We start from the raw sequence: 23,002 nt of genomic DNA, 5'->3' as shown, positions 1-23,002 counted from the left end.
GGAACACCATTATTTCTGTCTTACTGAGATTGACTGTCAGGGCCCAGGTCTGACAGAATCTGGGCAGAAGATCTAGGTGCTGCTGTAGGCCCTCTCTCTCTCTCTCTCTCTCTCTCTCTCTCTCTCTTTCTTACCTGAGAAGTGGTCCGGTGCCGTTCTTGGTGGTCCCCCCTACAATCAGCTCTTCCTGCCAGTGCATGTACTTCCTGGAGAGGCCATGGCAGCCGCCAGTCAGGATGCGAGCCAAGTCAAAGGGCTACAACACAACAACATAGTCAATGGGTCTGTGTCTGTATGGGTGTGTGCATGTGTACAAACAACTTAAATATGGATGTGTGTGTGCGCATCTGTGTGTGTGTTTCTGCATCATGCGTGTGTGTGTGTACCTTGGTGGTGTTCTTGTTGGGGGCAGTGAGGGGACAGTCGGGGTCTTGGGGGTTGAGACAGGGCCGGTCCATGTAGCCATGTCCCACGTCAGCCTTCTCCAGCATCACCTCCCAGCTGTCTACCTGGACCTTCAGGGCCCGAAGCTCTCTCAGGAACTCCTTGGGGTCAAAGTTGGTCCACTGACGAGGGTGTGATATGCCACTAGGAGTGGTGGGTAGACACAACTCCAAATCACAGAATTCCACAATCTCCAACATCAAACCAACACTCTAGAACCCAACACTCCAGAAACCAACACTCCAGAGAGCAACATTTGTAAATCGTAGTTTCCAGAGCTAGAGGCAGTGATGTGATCTGTGTGCTGAATTTGGTGTGTGATGTGATGTGTAAAATGTATGATGTGTATAATGTATGATGTGTATAATGTATGATGTGTATAATCTTATAATGTGTATAATGTGTAATGTGTATAATGTATGATGTGTATAATCTTATAATGTGTATAATGTGTAATGTGTATAATATGTGATATGAATAATGTATGATGTGTATAATGTGTGATGTGTATAATGTGTGATGTGTATAATGTATGATGTGTATAATCTTATAATGTGTATAATGTGTAATGTGTATAATATGTGATATGAATAATGTATGATGTGTATAATCTTATAATGTGTATAATGTGTGATGTGGATAATGTGTGATGTGTATAATGTGTGATGTGGATAATATGTGATATGAATAATATATGATGTGTATAATCTTATAATGTGGATAATGTGTGATGTGGATAATGTATGATGTTTATAATGTGTGATGTGTATAATTTGTGATGTGTATAATGTATGATGTGTGTAATCTTATGTGGATAATGTATGATGTTTATAATGTGTGATGTGTAAAATTTGTGATATGTACAATGTGTGATGTGATTTGTATAATGTATGAATTGTATAACGTGTGATGTGTAGAATGTGTGGTGTGATGTTTATAATGTGTATAATGTGTGGTGTGTATAATGTATGATGTAATGTGTATAATGTATGATGTGTATAACGTGTGATGTGTAGAATGTGTGGTGTGATGTTTATAATGTGTATAATGTGTGGTGTGTATAATGTATGATGTGTATAATGTATGATGTGTATAATGTATGATGTGTATAATGTGTTATGTGATGTGTATAATGTATGATGTGTATAATGTATGATGTGTATAATGTATGATGTGTATAATGTATGATGTGTATAATGTGTTATGTGATGTGTATAATGTATGATGTGTATAATGTGTGAGGTGTATAATGTGTGATGTGTATAATGTATGATGTGTATAATGTATGATGTGTATAATGTGTTACGTGATGTGTATAATGTGTGAGGTGTATAATGTGTGAGGTGTATAATGTGTGATGTGTATAATGTATGATGTGTATAATGTATGATGTGTATAATGTGTGACGTGTATAATGTGTTATGTGATGTGTATAATGTGTGATGTGTATAATGTGTGAGGTGTATAATGTGTGATGTGTATAATGTGTGAGGTGTATAATGTGTGAGGTGTATAATGTTTGATGTGTATAATGTGTGATGTGTATAATGTGTGAGGTGTATAATGGGTGATGTGTATAATGTGTGAGGTGTATAATGTGTGATGTGTACAATGTGTGATGTGTACAATGTGTGAGGTGTACAATGTGTGAGGTGTACAATGTGTGAGGTGTATAATGTGTGATGTGTATAATGTGTGAGGTGTATAATGTGTGAGGTGTATAATGTGTGATGTGTATAATGTATAATGTATGATGTGTATAATGTGTTATGTGATGTGTATAATGTATGATGTGTATAATGTGTGAGGTGTATAATGTGTGATGTGTATAATGTGTGATGTGTATAATGTGTGAGGTGTATAATGTGTGATGTGTATAATGTGTGATGTGTATAATGTGTGATGTGTATAATGTGTGATGTGTATAATGTATAATGTATGATGTGTATAATGTGTTATGTGATGTGTATAATGTATGATGTGTATAATGTGTGAGGTGTATAATGTGTGATGTGTATAATGTGTGATGTGTATAATGTGTGATGTGTATAATGTATAATGTATGATGTGTATAATGTGTTATGTGATGTGTATAATGTGTGATGTGTATAATGTGTGAGGTGTATAATGTGTGATGTGTATAATGTGTGATGTGTATAATGTGTGAGGTGTATAATGTGTGATGTGTATAATGTGTGATGTGTATAATGTGTGATGTGTATAATGTGTGAGGTGTATAATGTGTGATGTGTATAATGTGTGAGGTGTATAATCTTATGATGTGTATAATGTGTGATGTGATGTGTATAATGGGTGATGTGTATAATGTGTGATGTGATGTGTATAATGTGTGATGTGTATAATGTGTGAGGTATATAATGTGTGTTGTGTATAATGTGTGATGTGTATAATGTGTGAGGTGTATAATGTGTGATGTGTATAATGTGTGATGTGTATAATGTATAATGTATGATGTGTATAATGTGTTATGTGATGTGTATAATGTATGATGTGTATAATGTGTGAGGTGTATAATGTGTGATGTGTATAATGTGTGATGTGTATAATGTGTGATGTGTATAATGTATAATGTATGATGTGTATAATGTGTTATGTGATGTGTATAATGTGTGATGTGTATAATGTGTGAGGTGTATAATGTGTGATGTGTATAATGTGTGATGTGTATAATGTGTGAGGTGTATAATGTGTGATGTGTATAATGTGTGATGTGTATAATGTGTGAGGTGTATAATGTGTGATGTGTATAATGTGTGATGTGTATAATGTATAATGTATGATGTGTATAATGTGTTATGTGATGTGTATAATGTATGATGTGTATAATGTGTGAGGTGTATAATGTGTGATGTGTATAATGTGTGATGTGTATAATGTGTGATGTGTATAATGTATAATGTATGATGTGTATAATGTGTTATGTGATGTGTATAATGTGTGATGTGTATAATGTGTGAGGTGTATAATGTGTGATGTGTATAATGTGTGATGTGTATAATGTGTGAGGTGTATAATGTGTGATGTGTATAATGTGTGATGTGTATAATGTGTGATGTGTATAATGTGTGATGTGTATAATGTGTGAGGTGTATAATGTGTGATGTGTATAATGTGTGAGGTGTATAACCTTATGATGTGTATAATGTGTGATGTGATGTGTATAATGGGTGATGTGTATAATGTGTGATGTGATGTGTATAATGTGTGATGTGTATAATGTGTGAGGTATATAATGTGTGTTGTGTATAATGTGTGATGTGTATAATGTGTGAGGTGTATAATGTGTGATGTGTATAATGTGTGATGTGTATAATGTGTGATGTGTATAATGTGTGAGGTGTATAATGTGTGAGGTGTATAATGTGTGATGTGTATAATGTATGATGTGTATAATGTGTGAGGTGTATAATGTGCGAGGTGTATAATGTGTGATGTGTATAATGTGTGATGTGTATAATGTATGATGTGTATAATGTGTGAGGTGTATAATGTGTGATGTGTATAATGTGTGATGTGTATAATGTGTGATGTGTATAATGTATGATGTGTATAATGTATGATGTGTATAATGTGTTATGTGATGTGTATAATGTGTGATGTTTATAATGTGTGAGGTGTATAATGTGTGATGTGTATAATGTGTGAGGTGTATAATGTGTGATGTGTATAATGTGTGATGTGTATAATGTATGATGTGTATAATGTGTGATGTGTATAATGTATGATGTGTATAATGCATGATGTGTATAATGTGTTATGTGATGTGTATAATGTGTGATGTTTATAATGTGTGAGGTGTATAATGTGTGATGTGTATAATGTGTGAGGTGTATAATGTGTGATGTGTATAATGTATGATGTGTATAATGTGTGATGTGTATAATGTATGATGTGTATAATGCATGATGTGTATAATGTGTTATGTGATGTGTATAATGTGTGATGTGTATAATGTGTGAGGTGTATAATGTGTGATGTGTATAATGTGTGATGTGTATAATGTGTGATGTGTATAATGTGTGAGGTGTATAATGTGTGATGTGTATAATGTGTGATGTGTATAATGTGTGAGGTGTATAATGTGTGATGTGTATAATGTATGATGTGTATAATGTGTGATGTGTATAATGTATGATGTGTATAATGCATGATGTGTATAATGTGTTATGTGATGTGTATAATGTGTGATGTTTATAATGTGTGAGGTGTATAATGTATGATGTGTATAATGTATGATGTGTATAATGTGTTATGTGATGTGTATAATGTGTGATGTGTATAATGTGTGAGGTGTATAATGTATGATGTGTATAATGTGTGAGGTGTATAATGTGTGATGTGTATAATGTGTGATGTGTATAATGTGTGATGTGTATAATGTGTGAGGTGTATAATGTGTGATGTGTATAATATGTGAGGTGTATAATGTGTGATGTGTATAATGTGTGATGTGTATAATGTGTGAGGTGTATAATGTGTGATGTGTATAATGTGTGATGTGTATAATGTGTGATGTGTATAATGTGTGAGGTGTATAATGTGTGAGGTGTATAATGTGTGAGGTGTATAATGTGTGAGGTGTATAATGTGTGATGTGTATAATGTGTGATGTGTATAATGTGTACTCACGGGAGGTAGACCCTTCCAGACTGGAGCTTGGCTCCCTCCCAGAAACAGTCCAGCGGAGTGATGATGAGACAGGGGTGGAGCTTTTCAATGATCTGACAGGAGAATGCAGACACCATGTTACCACTGATGCTATAATCAGTACAGTAGAACATCACATTATACTAACATCACATTATGGTTACATGAAATTATACTAACATCACATGATAGTAACATCACATCACAACAACTTGTTAATGATCTGATCGGAGACAGCAGACACCACATTACCACTGACGCTCTACAACTACTAATCACATTCTATTCCTCTGTATGAGAGGCATTGTTTGGTGTAGAAAGAGAGAGACAGACTCAGTTCACTCATGCTTACCTGGTTCACAAAATGAGCTTCAGTATCCATTTCTCCTGATTTGTAGCATAAATGTTCTAATTTCCATTGTCTGAAATGGAGGCATTCAATATATCACTTGCACAACAGCTTTGAACGATCTAAAACATCATTTTTTTGAATGTGTATGTGTGTGTTAGAGTGTCACCTGTTATAGCGTTGAACGTGCACTGAGCTGGTGTGTGTGTGTGTGCATGTAAGTACAGTGTGTGTGTGTGTGTGTTAGTGTGTGTGTCACCTGTTAAAGAGGTAAACGTGCACTTGGCTGGCCCTGATAGCTGAGTCCAGGTGTTGTTGTAGCGCCTCCACAGTGAGCACGTTAGCGCCCTCCTGGCGCGGTGCCTGAATCATCAGCTGGGGACTGAACATGGCCTCCTCGCCCATCTTCAGACGTGTGTATTTCAGCTCCTGATTCACCCTGCCGCCCACTGCACACCAGAGTACACACACACGGTCAGTAGTGTATGTACACACACCAACAGATATTACATACACAACTTTCAGAACCTGGTCTGATGTACAAAAACACACAATATTCCGCATTTTATAACAAACTATAAAATCACATTGATGTATACATCAGCCTTCCTGAAAGAACAATAATGCTTGTGATGACTTGTCAGCCCTGTCAGGTTACCAAAATCTGTTCAGATAGCCTTAGAATGTCAGTACAGTGTCATAAAATGCCAGTCTCTGCCTCAGTATTTGATCTCTGCCTCAGCCTTACAGAGACAAAAAGGAGGGAGAAAGTCGTTCTTCCGTCCCCTCCCTCCCTCCCTCACTACCTAGCATGATGGGGCTAAGCCCTGTGCGTGAGCTCTGAGCCCCAAACATCTTCAAAAGCCGCCTTTCAGTACCGGCCATGCCTCTCTACCTCGCAAAGTCCTCCAAACCTGCTAGCCACTGCTTCGCTCTGACATACTGTCACATTTACATAAAGCTGCAAGATAACGCTATCCATTTGTTTTGGGGTGATTTTTCCCTATAGGATGAGACATCATTGTCTCCAGCTCTGCCTCTGAAGGACAAGACAGACCAATAGAACGTTGGCCGTATGCTGCAGGTGGCCGTCCTATCACTCCTGACCAGAGAACATCGGCCATCAATTCCTGTTATTTTCCAGACGATTCCACAAGTTAATCTACTGCGCGTGGCCGACGTCCATTAACCCTGCTTAAAGCTCAAACCCTTATTTGGTGAAACAGCCACGTCCGTTTGGGATATTACAACAACAAAAGAAGTCCCTTCCTTGATCATCACTGCATGTGTGATAAAACAGCAGAATATATACTGTAATTGTTTTTTACAGCTGCTGTACGCTCCTCTCCTCTTTCATCAGCAAAACAATAACAAAGGCGCTGGGGCACTGTTTCACCAAATGTGTATTCTAGCATTAAGGCCAGACATCACTGCCTCTGTCCTCCAGAACCTTAGCTGGTGAGGTTGACACAGAGCATTTCAACAAAGTGTCTTTACCACAGATCATCTCTGCTCACCATTCAGCATTGTCAGACTAACATGATGTGGAATGTCAAGACATGTTGGTGTTCCGACAGCCATGCCACATCGTTGGCTCAATTTTACTGGGACAACTTTGTGTATGCACACCTGTGTAAAAGTCCTTCCGCCAGTGTGTGTTTGATGAAAATATGTGCCAAGTGCAGTCATCTGTGTGTGTGTGTGTGTGTGTGTGTGTGTGTGTGTGTGTGTGTGTGTGTGTGTGTGTGTGTGTGTGTGTGTGTGTGTGTGTGTGTGTGTGTCACTCTCTCTCTCGCACACGCACACGCAAAGTTCTGTGAGAGAGCCTTGCTGAGAAAGCTGTGTGAAAATCTGTTACGTTTTATATGCTATAATCCAATTTAACAATTGTTCGACTACAATTCATGAAACAAACGTAGGTGGAATATTGTCAGCATATTGTAATCGTATTAAAGTTAAGCATGGTAATCTGTCCGGGCCAGACCACCCAGGCAGACCAGAGAGCAAAATGGAGGGAGGGGGCCATGTCTGGCCGTATTAGGGAAACACACTCGATTTTTTTTCTTCTCTCGACCCAAACACAGCGCCCCCATCTGATCTGGTTTGAGTGCGTGCTTAAAATCGCCATTATTAATAGCAGGCCTGAGTTAACCAAAGACGAGCGGGGACATGCTTTTTACTGCTCACGCCCTCTTCTCCACTCATCTACCACACACCTGCATGGAACTGATCAACCTACACCCTCATGGAACTGATCTACCTACACCTACATGGAACTGATCTACCTACACCTGCATGGAACTGATCTACCTACACCTACATGGAACAGATCTACCTAAACCTACATGGAACTGATCTACCTACACCTACATGGAAGTTATCTACCTACACATGCATGGAACTTATCTACCTACACCTACATGGAACAGATCTACCTACACCTGCATGGAACTGATTTACCTACATCTCATGGAACTGATCTACCTGCAACTCATATAAATGATCTACCTACAACTCATGGAAATGATCTACCTACACCTTCATGGAACTGATCTACCTTCAACTACATGGAACTGATCTACCTACACCTACATGGAACTGATCTACCTACACCTGCATGGAACTGATCTACCTACACCTGCATGGAACTGATCTACCTACACCTGCATGGAACTGATTTACCTACATCTCATGGAACTGATCTACCTGCAACTCATATAAATGATCTACCTACAACTCATGGAACTGATCTACCTTCAACTACATGGAACTGATCTACCTACAACTACATGGAACTGATCTACCTACACCTGCATGGAACTGATCTACCTACACCTACATGGAACTGATCTACCTACACCTGCATGGAACTGATCTACCTACACCTACATGGAACAGATCTACCTAAACCTACATGGAACTGATCTACCTACACCTACATGGAACTTATCTACCTACACATGCATGGAACTTATCTACCTACACCTACATGGAACAGATCTACCTACACCTTCATGGAACTGATCTACCTACACCTACATGGAACTGATCTACCATCAACTACATGGAACTGATCTACCTACACCTACATGGAACTGATCTACCTACACCTGCATGGAACTGATCTACCTTCAACTACATGGAACTGATCTACCTACACCTACATGGAACAGATCTACCTACCCCTACATGGAACTGATCTACCTACACCTGCATGGAACTGATCTACCTACACCTACATGGAACTGATCTACCTACACCTGCATGGAACTGATCTACCTACACCTGCATGGAACTGATTTACCTACATCTCATGGAACTGATCTACCTGCAACTCATATAAATGATCTACCTACAACTCATGGAACTGATCTACCTACACCTTCATGGAACTGATCTACCTTCAACTACATGGAACTGATCTACCTACCCCTACATGGAACTGATCTACCTACACCTGCATGGAACTGATCTACCTACACCTGCATGGAACTGATTTACCTACATCTCATGGAACTGATCTACCTGCAACTCATATAAATGATCTACCTACAACTCATGGAACTGATCTACCTTCAACTACATGGAACTGATCTACCTACAACTACATGGAACTGATCTACCTACACCTGCATGGAACTGATCTACCTACACCTACATGGAACTGATCTACCTACACCTGCATGGAACTGATCTACCTACACCTAAATGGAACAGATCTACCTAAACCTACATGGAACTGATCTACCTACACCTACATGGAACTTATCTACCTACAAATGCATGGAACTTATCTACCTACGCCTACATGGAACAGATCTACCTAAACCTTCATGGAACTGATCTACCTACACCTACATGGAACTGATCTCCCTTCAACTACATGGAACTGATCTACCTACACCTACATGGAACTGATCTACCTACACCTGCATGGAACTGATCTACCTACACCTGCATGGAACTGATCTACCTACACCTGCATGGAACTGATTTACCTACATCTCATGGAACTGATCTACCTGAAACTCATATAAATGATCTACCTACAACTCATGGAAATGATCTACCTACACCTTCATGGAACTGATCTACCTTCAACTACATGGAACTGATCTACCTACACCTACATGGAACTGATCTACCTACACCTGCATGGAACTGATCTACCTACACCTGCATGGAACTGATCTACCTACACCTGCATGGAACTGATTTACCTACATCTCATGGAACTGATCTACCTGCAACTCACATAAATGATCTACCTACAACTCATGGAACTGATCTACCTTCAACTACATGGAACTGATCTACCTACAACTACATGGAACTAATCTACCTACACCTGCATGGAACTGATCTACCTACACCTGCATGGAACTGATCTACCTACACCTACATGGAACTGATCTACCAACATCTACATGGAACTGATCTACCTACACATGCATGGAACTGATCTACCTACACCTACATGGAACTGATCTACCTACACCGACATGGAACTGATCTACCTACACCTTCATGGAACTGATCTACCTTCAACTACATGGAACTGATCTACCTACACCTACATGGAACTGATCAACCTACACCTGCATGGAACTGATCTACCTACACCGGCATGGAACTGATCTACCTACACCTACATGGAACTGATCTACCTACACCTGCATGGAACTGATCTACCTACACCTGCATGGAACTGATCTACCTGCAACTCATAGAAATGATCTACCTACATCTCATGGAACTGATCTACGTACACCTGCATGGAACTGATCTACCTACACCTGCATGGAACTGATCTACCTACATCTCATGGAACTGATCTACCTACAACTCATAGAACTGATCTACCTGCCACTCATGGAACTGATCTACCTACAACTCATGGAACTCATCTACCTACAACTCATGGAACTGATCTACCTACAACTGGATGGAACTGATCTACCTACAACTCATAAAACTGATCTACCTACAACTCATGGAACTGATCTACCTACAACTCATAGAATTGATCTACCTACAACTCATAGAACTGATCCACCTACACCTGCATGGAACTGATCTACCTACAACTCATAGAACTGATCTACCTACAACTCATGGAACTGATCTACCTACAACTCATATAACTGATCTACCTACAACTGATGGAACTGATCTACCTACAACTCATGGAACTGATCTACCTACAACTCATGGAACTGATCTACCTACAAGATCTACCTACAACTCATAGAACTGATCTACCTACAACTCATGGAACTGATCTACCTACAACTCATAGAACTGATCTACCTACAACTCATGGAACTGATCTACCTACACCTGCATGGAACTGATCTACCTACACCTGCATGGAACTGATCTACCTACAACTCATAGAACTGATCTACCTACAACTCATAGAACTGATCTACCTACAACTCTTGGAACTGATCTACCTACAACTCATGGAACTGATCTACCTACAAGATCTACCTACAACTCATAGAACTGATCTACCTACAACTCATATAACTGATCTACCTACAACTCATAGAACTGATCTACCTACAACTCATAGAACTGATCTACCTACAACTCATAGAACTGATCTACCTACACCTGCATGGAACTGATCTACCTACAACTCATGGAACTGATCTACCTACAACTCATAGAACTGATCTACCTACAACTCATGGAACTGATCTACCTACACCTGCATGGAACTGATCTACCTACACCTGCATGGAACTGATCTACCTACAACTCATAGAACTGATCTACCTACAACTCATAGAACTGATCTACCTACAACTCTTGGAACTGATCTACCTACAACTCATGGAACTGATCTACCTACAAGATCTACCTACAACTCATAGAACTGATCTACCTACAACTCATATAACTGATCTACCTACAACTCATGGAAATTATTTACCTGCCACTCATGGAACCTATTTACCTATAACTCATATTTGTCTGTGTGTGTATGTGTGTGTGTCCTGTCCAGAAACAGTGTAACATGTATTGTGGTTGCTCGTGGTTACACTGTACTTCCAGCAGTAACCCTAGCCCTACTTGCAGCATAACAATGAGTAAGTGCAATACTTGTTAACCTATACTTGAATTATGACACAGTTATATGGAGTCAAGGGGCTCTTCAGTCTGCAAGGAGTCACCGAAAGGATATCAACAAACTGACCAATCAAAGTGGTGCAGAGGAAAAACAGTCCAATGTTCTGAACACATTCCAAACCCAGAATGCCACCCAAAGTTCTGGAGAATACAAAGATGACTTGGGGGTAGGACAGAGAAGAGGAATGCAGAGAGACAGAAACAAATACGCACATACCCGCACACACTCTCTCTCAACCCCCCTTCTCTCTCTCTCTCTCTCCCTCTTTCTATCTACAGGAAACAGCACATTAAGACCTCAGGTTTGGCGAATTCCACACTTCACAGGGTTGCAAAGTTTTGGGGTCAGCACTCGCCGAGCCTCAGGGTGAAATGAACACCCCAGTTGGAACAAAAAAGTGTGTGTGTGTATGTGTGTCTGTGTGTGTGTGTAACTGTGTTCTTTAATGACACATATTCACACGTTGTAGCTTTTCGGCTTCGCATATCCCCAAGGTGTCTCCTTTCTACATAAACGGTTCTGACCTCCAACACAGGGACAGGTCCAATCTGACCTCCAACACAGGGCCAGGTCCTCTCAGACCTCCAACACAGGGCCAGGTCCTCTCAGACCTCCAACACAGGGCCAGGTCCTCTCAGACCTCCAACACAGGGCCAGGTCCTCTCAGACCTCCAACACAGGGCCAGGTCCTCTCTGACCTCCAACACAGGGCCAGGTCCTCTCTGACCTCCAACACAGGGCCAGGTCCTCTGAGGGCCAGGTCCTCTCTGACCTCCAACACAGGGCCAGGTCCTCTCAGACCTCCAACACAGGGCCAGGTCCTCTCAGACCTCCAACACAGGGCCAGGTCCTCTCAGACCTCCAACACAGGGCCAGGTCCTCTCAGACCTCCAACACAGGGCCAGGTCCTCTCAGACCTCCAACACAGGGCCAGGTCCTCTCTGACCTCCAACACAGGGCCAGGTCCTCTCAGACCTCCAACACAGGGCCAGGTCCTCTCAGACCTCCAACACAGGGCCAGGTCCTCTCTGACCTCCAACACAGGGCCAGGTCCTCTGAGGGCCAGGTCCTCTCTGACCTCCAACAGAGGGCCAGGTCCTCTGAGGGCCAAGGCCTCTCTGACCTCCAACACAGGGCCAGGTCCTCTTAGACCTCCAACACTGTGCCAGGTCCTCTCAGACCTCCAACACTGTGCCAGGTCCTCTCAGACCTCCAACACAGGGCCAGGTCCTCTCAGACCTCCAACACAGGGCCAGGTCGTCTCAGACCTCCAACACAGGGCCAGGTCCTCTCAGACCTCCAACACAGGGCCAGGTCCTCTCAGACCTCCAACACAGGGCCAGGTCCTCTCAGACCTCCAACACAGGGCCAGGTCCTCTCAGACCTCCAACACAGGGCCAGGTCCTCTCAGATAGCCTACTCCTCATTCCTTCCCAACAAAACTACTCCCTAGTATCATCTCAACAATATACTGGCCTCTTTTCCAAACTAATTTTCTCTTACTCAAAACCCACAAAGAAATCAACATGATTGCATAATTGTTGCATTGAGCAGTACCACCCCGGGTGAAAAAGATTGACGACAATACTGTTCTGTGCTGTGCTGTGCTGTGCTGTACCGTGCTGTTCTGTGCTGTACTGTGCTGTGCTGTGGTGTGCTGTACTCTGCTGTACTGTGCTGTACTGTTCTCTGCTGTTCTGTACTGTTCTGTGCTGTACTGTGCTGTACTGTTCTCTGCTGTACTGTGCTGTCCTGTTCTCTGCTGTACTGTGCTGTACTGTTCTCTGCTGTTCTGTGCTGTACTGTTCTCTGCTGTACTGTGCTGTACTGTTCTCTGCTGTACTGTGCTGTACTGTACTGTGCTGTACTGTACTGTGCTGTTCTGTGCTGTTCAGTACTGTGGTGTGCAGTACTGTAGTGGACTGTGGTGTTCTGTTCTGTTCTGTGCTGTTCTGTACTGTACTGTACTGTACTGTACTGTACTGTTCTCTGATGTCCTGTGCTGTGCTGTACTGTACTGTGCTGTTCTGTGCTGTTCAGTACTGTGGTGTGCAGTACTGTAGTGGACTGTGGTGTTCTGTTCTGTGCTGTTCTGTGGTGTACTGTTCTGTTCTGTGCTGTTCTGTACTGTGGTATGCAGTACTGTAGTGGGCTGTGGTGTTCTGTTCTGTGGTGTACTGTGCTGTACTGTACTGTTCTGTTCTGTGCTGTTCTGTACTGTGGTATGCAGTACTGTAGTGGGCTGTGGTGTTCTGTTCTGTGCTGTTCTGTGCTGTACTGTAGTGGGTTGTGGTGTTCTCTAATGTGGTGTTCTTTGCTGTGGTGTTCTCTGCTGTGCTGTGGTGTGGTGTGGTGTGGTGTGGTGTGGTGTGCTGACTAGACTAGAGTAGAGTCACAACACAGTCAGTCAGTCTCCTCCACAACACAGGGTTCCCCTAGCCAGTCAGTCAGTCTCCTCCACAACACAGGGTTCCCTAAGTCAGTCAGTCTCCTCAACAACACAGGGTTCCCCTAGCCAGTCAGTCAGTCTCCTCCACAACACAGGGTTCCCCTCAGTCAGTCAGTCTCCTCAACAACATAGGGTGCCCCCAGTCAGTCAGTCAGTCTCCTCCGCAACATAGGGTTCCCTCAGTCAGTCAGTCTCCTCAACAACATAGGGTTCCCCTCAGTCAGTCAGTCTCCTCAACAACATGGGGTTCCCTCAGTCAGTCAGTCAGTCTCCTCCACAACATAGGGTTCCCCCAGTCAGTCAGTCAGTCAGTCAGTCGTCTCCTCAACAATATAGGGTTCCCCCAGCCAGTCAGTCTCCTTCACAACATGGGGTTCCCCCAGTCAGTGAGTCAGTCTCCTCCACAACATAGGGTTCCCCCAGTCTGTCAGTCAGTCTCCTCAACAACATAGGGTTCCCTCAGTCAGTCAGTCTCCTCAACAACATAGGGTTCCCTCAGTCAGCCAGTCAGTCTCCTCCACAACATAGGGTTCCCCCAGTCAGTCAGAGCTTGAGAGGATCTGCAGAGAACAATGGGAGAAACTCCCGAAATACAGGTGTAGCGTCATACCCAAAAAGACCTGAGGCTGTAATCGCTGCAAAAGGTGCTTCAACAAAGTACTGAGTAAAGGGTCTGAATACTTATGTAAATGTGATATTTCCAGTTTTTTTATACATTTGCAAACATTTCTAAAAACCTGTTTAAAACTTCTTAAGGCTAGGGGGCAGTATTCGGAAGTTTGGATGACTGAGGTGCCCAAAGTAAACTGCCTGTTACTCAGCCCCAGAAGCTAAGATATGCATATGCATGGTAGTATTGGATAGAAAACACTCTAAAGTTTTTATAAAATAATGTCTGTGAGTATAACAAAACTGATTTGGTAGGCGAAACCCCGAGGACAATCCATTCAGGAAAATAAATGTTTGAGGTCATTGGGCTTTCCATTGCTTTTCAATGGGAAAGCCTAATTATTAGGATTATTAGATTGCAGTTCCTATGGCTTCCACTAGATGTCAACAGTCTTTAGAAATTGTTAGATGTTTTTTTTTTAATTAAGTGTCACTCAGAAGGACTCTAGTCTTTTGGTGTGCGTGAATGATTGCGCGCTCCTCGTTGTTTTTCCTCCGGTATTGAAAACAGTTTATTTCGTCTTAAATTTGATCAATTATTTACATATTAGGGTACCTGAGGTTGGATTAGAAACGTTTGAAATGTTTGGACAAAGTTTACAGGTAATTTTTTAGATTCATGTTGGGCGAGTTAGAACAGGTGTAGTTCTGAACCAAACGCGCCAAATAAACAGAAATTTTTGGGATATAAAGAAGGATTTTATTGAACAAAACAACCATTCATTGTGTAACTGGGACCTTTAGGATTGCAAAAAGATGAAGATCTTCAAAGGTGATTTCGTGATGCATCTGCTTGGTTGGAAAATGTTTTTAATGCTTTTGTATGCGGGGCGCTGTCCTCAGATAATCGTATGGTAGGCTTTCGCCATAAAGCCTTTTTGAAATCTGACAAAGCGGCTGGATTAACAAGAAGTTAAGCTTTTAAATTATGTAAGACACTTGTATCTTCATGAATGTTTAATATTACGAATTTAGTATTTTTGAATTTCGCGCTCTGCAATTTCACCGGATGTTGTCAAATGATCCCGGTAATGGGATTCGAGCCGTAAAAACTAAGAGGTTTTTAAAGGCTGTACCCATAACAAAACGTGGAAAAAGTGAATGGGTATGAATACTTTCCGAATGCACTGTAACTCTTCGTGTTGTTGTTTGTTTAGTGTTCTCTCTCTCTCTCTCTCTCCCTCTCTCTCCCTCACTCCCTCCCTCCCCCCCTCTCTCCCTCTCTCTCTCTCTCTCTCTCTGTCTCTCTCTCCCTCTCTCTCTCTCCCTCCCTCTCTCTCGCCCTCTATCCCTCCCTCCCTCTCTCTCTCTCTCCCTCTCGCCTTCTCTCCCTCTCTCTCTCCCTCTCCCTCTCTCCCTCCCTCCCTCTCTCTCTCTCGACCGTGAAATAAAAAATAAAAATGTTCAATAAAGACATTTCAAATGTCATATTATGTGCAAATGGTTAAAGTACAAACGGGAAAATAAATAAGCATAAAAATGGGTTGTATTTACAATGGTGTTTGTTCTTCACTGGTTGCCCTCCTCTTGTGGCAACAGGTCACAAATCTTGCTGCTGTGATGGCACACTGTGGTTTTTCATCCAATAGATATGGGAGTTTATCAAAATTGGATTTGTTTTCAAATTCTATGTGGGTCTGTGTAATCTGAGGGAAATATGTGTCTCTAATACTGTCATACATTTGGCAGGAGGTTAGGAAGTGCAGCTCAGTTTCCACCTCATTTTGTTGGCAGTGTGCACATAGTGTCTTCCCTTGAGAGCCAGGTCTGCCTACGGCGGCCTTTCTGTCTCTCCTCCCCCGTCCACATGAAAGGTTGACAGGGCCCTTTACACAGTCACTTTATCCCTACCTACATGTACATATTACCTCAATTACCTCAAATGACCTGTACCCCTGAATATTCCGGGTACCCGCTGTATATAGCCTTGTTATTGTTATTTTATTTTATTACTTTTGTAACTTTCGTTTATTTAGTAAATATTTTATTAATTTTCTTAAAACTGCATTAATGGTTAAGGGCTTGTAAGTAAGCATTTCACAGTAATGTCTACACCTGTTGTATTCGGTGCATGTGACAAATAAAATGTTATTTTATTTGTGGACGTGTTTAACTATTCTTGTGGGGACCAGACGTTCCCACAAGAATAGTAAACAAACAAAATTTGACCAACTGGGGAAATTTTGTTTGTCCCCACAAGGTCAAATGCTATTTCTAGGGGGTTTAGGGTTAAGGTTAGAATTAGTGTTTGGGTTAGAATTCCGTTAAGGGTTAGGGTTAGGATCTAGGTTTAGTTTTACGGTTAGGAGCTAGGTTTAGGGTTAAGGTTCGATTTTTGGGTTAAGGTTAGGGTTAGGTTAAGAGTATGGGTTAGAATTAGGTTTAGGGTTTAGGGAAAATAGGATTTTGAATGGGACTGAATTGTGTTTCCCAACAAAGTTAGCTGTACAAAACTGTGTGTGTGTGTGTGGATTAACTGGATTACGGCGCTCTCAGCCAAACCCCCCGTAGTGACATGGAAGTCCCTAGAACAGGTCACCTCACTGCCATCGACCCACCAGCGAGCCTAAAATAGCTGTCTATCTGTTTGCCTGTCCATCTATCCTATTACCTTGCTCTTTTTATTTCCATAGCGTATATATATTTCACCATATTTTTGTACCCTCTTTCTTCAACCATAATGTTAGACGTCCCAACTTCAGTTATTCCCTCGTTCTCCCTCTTCCTCTCTCTCATCTCCCACATGTTTCTTAACCTGGGGACTCCCACCTGATTCTGCTGTCAATCAACCAGGAAGTCTTTGATACTTAAAGGGGTCAGAGGCCAGGGTCCAACTGTACCATCAACATTCCACTCATACCCAGCCTCCCCTCACCTCATACCTAGTCCCACCTACCCTCACTTCCTCTCCCCTCATACCCAGTCCCACCTCCCCAAATCCCCAGTTCCGCCTCCTCCCACCTCCCCTCCTCTCATACCCAGTCCCACCTCCCCTCCTCTCATACCCAGTCCCACCTCTCCTCCCCTCATACCCAGTCCCACCTCTCCTCCTCTCATACCCAGTCCCACCTCTCCTCCCCTCATACCCAGTCCCACCTCTCCTCCTCTCATACCCAGTCCCACCTCCCCTCCTCTCATACCCAGTCCCACCTCCCCTCCTCTCATACCCAGTCCCACCTCTCCTCCCCTCATACCCAGTCCCACCTCTCCTCCTCTCATACCCAGTCCCACCTCTCCTCCCCTCAAACCCATTCCCATTCCCACCTCCCCTCAAACCCATTCCCACCTCCTCTCACCTCTCCTCTTCTCATACCCAGTCCCACCTCCTCTCACCTCCCCTCCTTTCGTACCCAGTCCCACCTCCCCTCATACCCAGTCCCACCTCAACTCATACCCAGTCCAACCTCTCCTTCCCTCATACCCAGTCCCACCTCCCCTCCCCTCGTACCCAGTCCCAACTCCCCTCCCTCCCCTCGTACCCAGTCCCACCTCCTCTCACCTCTCCTCCTCTCATACCCAGTCCCACCTCTCCTCCTCTCATACCCAGTCCCACCTCCCCTCCCCTCGTACCCAGTCCCAACTCCCCTCCCTCCCCTTGTACCCAGTCCCACCTCCTCTCACCTCTCCTCCTCTCATACCCGGTCCCACCTCCCCTCCCCTCCTCTCATACCCAGTCCCACCTCCACTCCTCTCATACCCAGTCCCACCTCCCCTCCTCTCATACCCAGTCCCACCTCTCCTCCTCTCATACCCAGTCCCACCTCCCCTCCTCTCATACCCAGTCCCACCTCTCCTCCTCTCATACCCAGTCCCACCTCCCCTCCTCTCATACCCAGTCCCACCTCCCCTCAAACCCATTCCCACCTCCTCTCACCTCTCCTCCTCTCATACCCGGTCCCACCTTCCCTCCCCTCATACCCAGTCCCACCTCATAGCACGAGAGAAAAACAGAGAGATCGACAGAGAAGGAGAGCGGTGCTGTAGTACAATAACCCCCCCCCCCGAACTGACACAAATGTGACACCCCAGCTGCCAGTGCCTCCTCCCCCCACCCTTCATTACCATATGTATGGCCCTTCTCTCCAAATTATGCTAATCACCTGTCCAGCCCTGCAGCACTCCAATGGGTGTATTTAGCAGTCGGCTAGCTCCCAGTGCAGCCTGCCCTGGGTCCAAGGTGTTCATTCACACTCACACAGCCCTCAATGGACAGATTCTTCCACATTGCTGCCTGCATTCAGCTACCTCTCCCCTGAAGAAAACATATTCAAGTCCACTGGATTTGAGTAGGGGAACGAAGAAAAAAATGGAAGGAAAGGAGTGTGTGTGCATGTTCAAACTAAAATAGTAAAGATGTCGAGCAAAATGATACGGCTTGGCCCCTAAGACCCTCACAAACTTTTACAGATGCACAATTGAGAGCATCCTGCCGGGCTGTATCACCGCCTGGTATGGCAACTACACTGCCCGCAACCGCAGGGCTCTCCAGAGGGTGGTGCGGTTTGCCCAACACATCACCAGGGGCACACTGCCAGCCCTCCAGGACACCTACAGCACCCAATGTCAAAGGAAGGCCAAAAAGATCATCAACCACCTGAGCCACGGCCTGTTCACCCCGCTATCATCCAGAAGGCGAGGTCAGTAAAGTTGCATCAAAGCGGGGACAGAGAGACTGAAAAACAGCTTCTATCTCAAGGCCATCAGACTGTTAATTAGCCATCACTAGCCAGCTACCACCCGGTTACTCAACCCTGCACCTTAGAGGCTGCTGCCCTACATAGACTTGGAATCACTGGCCACTTTAATAATGTTTAAATAATGTTTGCATACTGCTTTACTCATCTCATATGTATATACTGTATTCTATTCTACTGTATTTTAGTCAACGCCACTCGGACATTGCTCATCCTAATATTTATATATTTCTTAATTCCATTATTTTACTTTTAGATGTGTGAATTGTTAGATATTACTGCACTGTTGGAGCTAGGAACACAAGCATCTCACTACACCTGGAATAACTTCTGCCTAATATGTGTATGTGACCAATACAATTTGATTTGATTTGAATTGGAGTGAGAAACAAAAAGCGAACTAGAGATTTAATTTGTACACACACACACACACACACACACACACACACACACACAAACACACACAAACACACACACACAAAGGAGATGGTGTCTGTGTCTTATGCACAATGATGAACTCACCAGCACAATAAAACACCACCGACTGAAAAAACATGACTATACTACAATTCAACTCAATCATTGTGTTATGAATGACAAGCTGTGACATAAATGTAATACATATGTAATAACATTTATAGGCTGATTGTAACACCTTGTAGTACTAGTATACACAGCGCTCTAAATTAAACATTTACATTGGTAGCACTGTGCGCCCAACTTAAAAAAGTTAGGAGCACCACATGAAATCTGATTTTTTCATTGAGATGCAGCCTATTTTGGGCCTATATGAATTCTAGCTACAACTGAAGTGTATTTAGCTGTCGGCTAGCTCCCAGTGCAGCCTGCCCTGGGTCCAAGGTGTTCATTCACACTCACACAGCCCTCAATGGACAGATTCTTCCACATTTCTGCCTGCATTCAGCTACCTCTCCCCTGAAGAAAACATATTCAAGTCCACTGGATTTGAGTGAGGAACGAAGAAAAAAATGGAAGGAAAGGAGTCAAATCAAAATCAAATGAAATGTATTTATATAGCCCTTCTTACATCAGCTGATATCTCAAAGTGCTGTACAGAAACCCAGCCTAAAACCCCAAACAGCAAGCAATGCAGGTGTAGAAGCACGGTGGCTAGGAAAATCTCCCTAGAAAGGCCAAAACCTAGGAAGAAACCTAGAGAGGAACCAGGCAATGAGCGGTGGCCAGTCCTCTTCTGGCTGTGCCGGGTGGAGATTATAACAGAACATGGCCAAGATGTTCAAATGTTCATAGATGACCAGCAGGGTCAAATAATAGTAATCACAGTAGTTATCAAGGGTGCAACAAGTCAGCCCCTCAGGAGTAAATGTCAGTTGGCTTTTTATAGCCGATCATTGAGAGTATCTCTGAGAGTATCTGTCACGTCCTGACCAGTATAGGGGTTATGTGTTATTGTAGTTTGGTCAAGACGTGGCAGGGGGTATTTGTTTTATATGGTTCGGGTTGTGTGTGTATGTAGAGGGGTGTTTGATTTATGTATTCCGGGGGGTTTTGGGCACTGTTCTATGCTAGTGTATTTCTATGTTCTGTCTAGTCTAGTCTATTTCTATGTTTAGTTTATTGGGGTTGGTACTTCAATTGGAAGCAGCTGGTTATCGTTGCTTCTGATTGAAGGTCCTATAATTAGGAGTTTGTTTTCATGGGGTTTTGTGGGAGGTTGTTCGTTGCATAGCTGTGTGTTGCCTGCACGACTGGTTGTCATTCGTTTTGGTTTTTCTTGTTTTGTTCCTAAGTGTTGTAATAAAGTGAATATGAGCACTCAACCCGCTGCGCCTTGGTCCATCCACCACGACGATCGTTACAGTATCTCTCTAAGGAGTGTCTGTGCGTGCGTGCGCGTGCGTGCGTGCGCACGCGCGCATGACATTTTGGAGCACCAGAATGTTCAAACCAAAATACTAAATATGTCGTTGGAGCAAGGAACACAAGCATTTCACTACACCTGCAATAACATCTGCTAAATATGTGTATTTGACCAATACAATTTGATTTGATTTGAATTGGATTGAGAAACAAAAAGCGAACTAGAGATAGAATTGTTTTATTCATTGAGATACAGCCTATATTGGGCATATATGAATTCTAGCTACAATTGAAGAAAATGTTGTGCCCTAAAAACAAATATGTTGCACTGTAAATACATTAGTTTATTATAAAAACTAAAATGTTAATACCAATAACTGTCATTGAAATTACAAAGTAATTTGTGGAATATTAGGTTTCCTATTGAGATGCATTATGTTGAAAATTGAACACTGTCTCTATAAAAACATCAAGTTAGTTAACAAGAGATTTGTCATTCATTCATTGCTATGATCATTGATCTCCTGAAGAAGTTATCCCTTTCCTTTGTTTCTGTACCCCTACATGTTTAGATATAAAGTTACCAGGTTGTTAGCTAGCTAACCAATGAGGTAACATGACTGAACAAAGTGTAAACAAATGGTTAAGGACGTCGATGCTCAAGTAGTTTTAGAACGGCCCACGACATGGTTTATGAATAAACAATTGTCCCATCGATCCGCTATAGGAAGATAAAAATATTGCACCGGTAATATGGGTCAGGTCTTTGGACCTGGTTGGGCTTGAAGTAGGCATAGACATTAAAAACAGTAGATTGTGATGGAAAACTACCGATGGCGCATGAAGCCGGAAGCGCGCCATATTGCTGAATGGAGCTGAATGGCACCCCAAATATTTATAAGGATCAAGTGGATATAACTAGCAAAGGAATATGGTCGATGAAGTCATTTTCATCCTGCCTGAGAGACACGTGCAAAGAGCGAGCCTCCTTGTAGCCTGCCGGCCCGTGATTGGTCTGTCAGCACGTGGTCCTGTGTGACGACAAATGTAGTAGTCAGAATTGATCACTGTTTAATTAAATATGTTGAGTTGTAGCAAACTTTAAAAGAATTCACTTCAGTATAGACTCACGACAGGAACCGGCTTTCAATCGAGGACTGCCTGCGCTTCAAAATCACACCCATCTCACGCGACATCCACAAGATCGTGTCAGGGGAAATGCAACTTTTCCCATTGAGTAAGTCACTTAGTGGCCTATATGACTGTATTTAGTAAATACTAACATTATTGTGAGTGCTTATCCTGGGATATTTAGGTATCAAGGTGATCGTATTTTCTGTTTGTTCTGTCAAGGAGCAGGCTATCCGATACAGACATTCAGACACAGACATCGCCTTTTTTTCATTAAATTATTGTTTTATGTAGGATGCCACATTTGTGGCCAGTTGTAATTGTAAGTAGGCCTAGTAAAAACAAATCCCACTTCTATTAGGCATTAAAAAAATCTTGTGAAAGATGCTGTTAAGCCTCATGACCTACCTCAGCCAGAAAAATGATGTTATATAGGCATAGGCTCGGAAGAAATAGACTCAAATTAAGCCATCTTTTTGTTAGTAAAGTCAAATTAAAATGAAGATTATTGTTGAAATGAATTACTCGACTGGTGTAGGTTTTCTCCATCTGTTGCTGTGCAACACTTGCATAACAAGTCAGCTATATTTTCAGCACCAGGTGCTGTTCACCTCCTA

The 23,002-nt window shown here is 42.7% G+C and overlaps 1 protein-coding gene across 5 annotated transcripts in view; it reads right to left on the bottom strand.

Annotated features, from left to right (window-relative positions):
* Positions 1-23,002, bottom strand: part of LOC106580561 (protein patched homolog 1) — a 164,229-nt gene that overhangs the window by 117,915 nt on the left and 23,312 nt on the right. For all 5 annotated transcript variants that reach the window (XR_006760919.1, XR_006760918.1, XR_006760917.1 and 2 more), the window contains exons 3-7: positions 5,721-5,910; positions 5,465-5,534; positions 5,095-5,186; positions 387-588; positions 135-256 (exon numbers count right to left, since the gene is read on the bottom strand). Coding sequence is in view for 1 of the 5 variants with exons in the window: in XM_014161750.2 (XP_014017225.2) it covers positions 135-256; positions 387-588; positions 5,095-5,186; positions 5,465-5,534; positions 5,721-5,910 (676 nt within the window). In the remaining 4 variants the exon portion in view is untranslated. The remainder of the gene's footprint in view (positions 1-134; positions 257-386; positions 589-5,094; positions 5,187-5,464; positions 5,535-5,720; positions 5,911-23,002) is intronic.

Source organism: Salmo salar, chromosome ssa20, assembly GCF_905237065.1.
Source record: "Salmo salar chromosome ssa20, Ssal_v3.1, whole genome shotgun sequence".
Classification (NCBI taxonomy): domain Eukaryota; kingdom Metazoa; phylum Chordata; class Actinopteri; order Salmoniformes; family Salmonidae; genus Salmo; species Salmo salar.
The sequence above is the reverse complement of the archived record's forward strand: the minus strand, read 5'-3'. Positions and strand labels throughout refer to the sequence as shown.